The 3,542-nt window shown below is 44.3% G+C and overlaps 1 protein-coding gene across 1 annotated transcript; it reads right to left on the minus strand.

The window, feature by feature from the left end:
* Positions 1–460: 460 nt before the first annotated feature.
* LOC116323640 (ras-related protein Rap-2b) lies at positions 461–3,083 on the minus strand. The gene is made up of 2 exons (XM_031744015.2): positions 2,173–3,083; positions 461–1,594 (listed from the first exon to the last, which is right to left on the minus strand). The coding sequence occupies exon 1, from the start codon at positions 2,776–2,778 to the stop codon at positions 2,227–2,229; it is 552 nt and encodes a 183-aa protein (XP_031599875.1). The 5' UTR covers positions 2,779–3,083; the 3' UTR covers positions 461–1,594; positions 2,173–2,226.
* Between the last annotated feature and the right edge of the window lie 459 nt (positions 3,084–3,542).

Below are 3,542 nucleotides of genomic sequence, written 5' to 3' on the forward strand. Positions count from 1 at the left end.
GCTTGATTTCTGAGGCAATGAAAAGCAGCTTTCATGTTTCCACTAACGCTGCAAGTAGCTGAGCTTGTATACAGCTGCCCGGCGAGTTTGTGACACAAAAAGCAATAAACACCAGCAATTTTGCAGCGTTTTCATATTGTAGTTCTATTTCCTGTTAGCAGTAGGTCCACCACACATGCTGAACCGTGAAACAGCTCGTGTAAATTTGGGTTGTTTTTAAGGGGGGGGGGGGGTCATGTTACCGAAACATAAGCACACTGAACATTTACTTTTTCAGCAACAGCTTACTGCGGGCTTTTCTAGTAGCCAAATTATTTGTGTGCATTTAAACAAACCTCAGCTGCTGTTTAAGCTAAATTCTTCACTGAACTTCTCATGACATGTGGTGAAATGCTCAAAATGAGTAGATGTCCCCAAAGAAAAAGAAAAGAAAAGAAAAAAGAAAACACAGCCTGGGTTCTTTTTTAAAAAAGCCATTTGTATTAAAAGTCTTTTTTTTTTTTTTTTTCAAAACAGACAGCCAACTGTTAAATGGCTGGTCTGAAATTAAACTTACAATCAGGTTAGATTTGTCAATGGTACATTATCACATTTCCTGTTAAAAACAACAAAAGGAACGGAACAAAACAGAACTCCTTTGAATTGATTGGCCTGGAAATTAAGTGTCGAGTGTTATCATCATGTCTAAGGGGTTCCAGTACCTGTGCATTTCAAGACATGGGTTTATCCAGACCAAGCAGACATTGCAAAAATGAACACCTTAGACTTCAAAAAGGCCAAACTAAAACAAACAGAAAACTGCCATTCCATTCAAGAGAAGCCTGCTGTAGTTTTTCATCGTCAGCTTCCATCCTTACGACACTATCCAGAAGAAGAGTTCACTAGTTTGTGGATTGCGATGTTGAAGGGTTGTTTTGGTTGCGGGTTGGCACTAAATCTGAACAGCTGATTTGTTTCGGAAAGGCACTTGACACAAGGGCCATAGGGTCAGCGTCCTTGTGTCACTTCAGTTAGGGTCCTCTCACACACGTAAAGAGAAGGTGAAGTAAAAAAACAAAACAAAAACAAGAAGTGGCACTCGTCACATTTTCTCCACCACCAGAGACGTGGCGTCAATTTCTTCTGACTTTGGAAAAGAAAGCAGGATTTGGAGTGTTGTGGAGCATTGCTCCAAATTAGATCAGGCAGCCCAACTCTTTATCTGCCCCAGACTGTGCAGTTACTTAACAAAATATATACTCTATCTCCCTGTGTTCTTCTCATACAGAAATATCCATTTATGAGTTTTCTTTACGTGTTTCTTTCCATCTTTTCCATTGGGATGTAGTTCCAGTTGGAAGTACAGTTGGAACCGGTGAGGAGGGGGGATGAGGCTGAAACTCTGGATCTGACACTGTGTTGACATCAATGGCGAACACTGATCGTGCAGTACAGATACTCCAACCCAGCAGAATTCCTGAAGAGTGGACCCCTCCCTGTCTCAGTTGCTCCCCCTCCTCCTCTCGTCCCCCTGCAGCATTCCTCCCTTCATTTTCCTCCAAGGCCAGGGCGAGACACGAAGAAGAGCTCAACAGTACAGACTTGCTGCAACACACTGCCATAAACAAGAAAGGTGGAGAAAAAGAAAGTGTCATGAATGAACTAGAACAACTTCTAGGGAAAACGGATTTCTTCCAAAGCTAAATCTAATCTCGAACTTGCTGACTCTTGAAATGTAGGCCACACAAAAACACTGGAATCTCCCTGTAAACCCCGTTCTGGAATATGGCATTTGGCAGTTCTTTTAATAGCTCCAAACTGTAGCTGCACCGATTAAGCCACAAAGTTTGTAAACCTAATTAAGTGTGCCACTGGCATGCCCCATCTAGTTCTGCAAATGAATCAGAGACTTCCCCTATCTGTTTAGCAAAACAATGAACTGCAAGTGTCCCACTGCATGTTACCGGTAAAACGTACTGCTGAGTTTTTATAGCCAAGTACTGACAAAAAACAAACTTCAGGCTACGCATTAAAATGAAGACAAGTTTAGCTTACATCCGGTGCTTTGCTGCTCGCTGTACTTAATGCGGGCAAGTTGGTAATAAGTACGCTGTTTATTTATATTTCTTGTCACTGCATTGAACAATCAACGGTGTCAGGTTTACACTTTCGGTGTATGGTGTTCCAACTTACCATTGCAAACTTAAAACCGAGCAAAGAATAAAACTTTGTGATTGTCCATTTTCCTTAAAGAATAACACAAGACGAGCAGCACTGGTCGTCGCCATTTGGTGTTGAGGCATAGTTCATCTGTCGGACTATTTCTGCAAACAGTTCGTCCACAGAGCTTTTATTTTTGGCTGAAGTTTCCATGAACGGGCAGTTCCATTCGTCCGCCAGAGCCTTCCCTTCACCGGACGAAACCTCCCTTTCCCCCTCCAGGTCCACTTTGTTTCCAACCAGAATCATCGGCACTCTTTCGTACCGTTTCACCCGAATGATCTGATCCCTCATCGGTTTGATGTCCTGGAAGCTCTGCTGGTTCACCAGGCTGTAGACCAGAATAAAACCCTGGCCGTTTTTGATGTACAGGTCTCGCATGGAGGCGAACTGCTCGGTCCCAGCCGTGTCCAGGATCTCCAAGACGGACGGAGAGGAGTCCACCTCGATCTCCTTCCTGTAAAAATCCTCTATCGTGGGGTCGTATTTTTCTATGAAAGATCCCGTCACGAACTGGACGGTTAGTGCCGATTTACCGACGCCCCCGGACCCGAGGACCACTACTTTGTACTCTCTCATGGTGCCTAAAACAGCCGACGCCGCCGCTGCTGCTGGTTCCTCTCCGCTGTGAGCCCGCTAGCCGCCCTGCTGGGTTTCAAACCGCTCACCGTTGCGCCTCCGCCAGCACTTTTGTACGGGCTCCGGTCGCTGAAAACGGGGCGTGGCTGTCAACTATCGCCGTTCAGGAGCTGAATACAGTTGTTTTGCGCCCACGCTCACCATTTGTATTGTAGCATGCTGAGGTCCCGACTACAGCCCTACCGGTTCTTGAGCAAGCTTCCCCCGTTTTCGTTCAAGTAGCCACCGTGCGTCCGTAGCTTTCTTTTTCACAATCAAGTCGAATGTAGTGGACAACAACTGCTTCCTGTTTGCACCTTCAAAATAAAAGCGCTATCTCAATCCATGCAGCAAATTTCACCGTATTATGTTTTTACCACTCATCGAATACATTATCTTTTTTATTTAAATCACATTCAATTTAATTCTAGATTTTTTTATTATTGTTAATTAATCGTTTTAAGGAAATTATCGTAGACTCCCAATCATAATGCTTTCATTTCCGGTGTGAGCATACTAACTTCTGAATACCTGACAAAGAGCCTGCCCTGCCTGCCCACACTCGTCACGCAGTCTGCGTCTTACGTCACTCAGTAAATACTCTGGCCAGTGTTTAGTTAAAGGTGCAGTACGGCTGTTATCGCATAGTCAGCGTGGTTGATAGCCTCAGTACTCATACAGACTTGCCACACCTTAGTTTCGACATCAATGATCTTTGGGCTTAC

The sequence above is a fragment of the Oreochromis aureus genome, linkage group 14 (assembly GCF_013358895.1).
Source record: "Oreochromis aureus strain Israel breed Guangdong linkage group 14, ZZ_aureus, whole genome shotgun sequence".
NCBI classification, from domain to species: domain Eukaryota; kingdom Metazoa; phylum Chordata; class Actinopteri; order Cichliformes; family Cichlidae; genus Oreochromis; species Oreochromis aureus.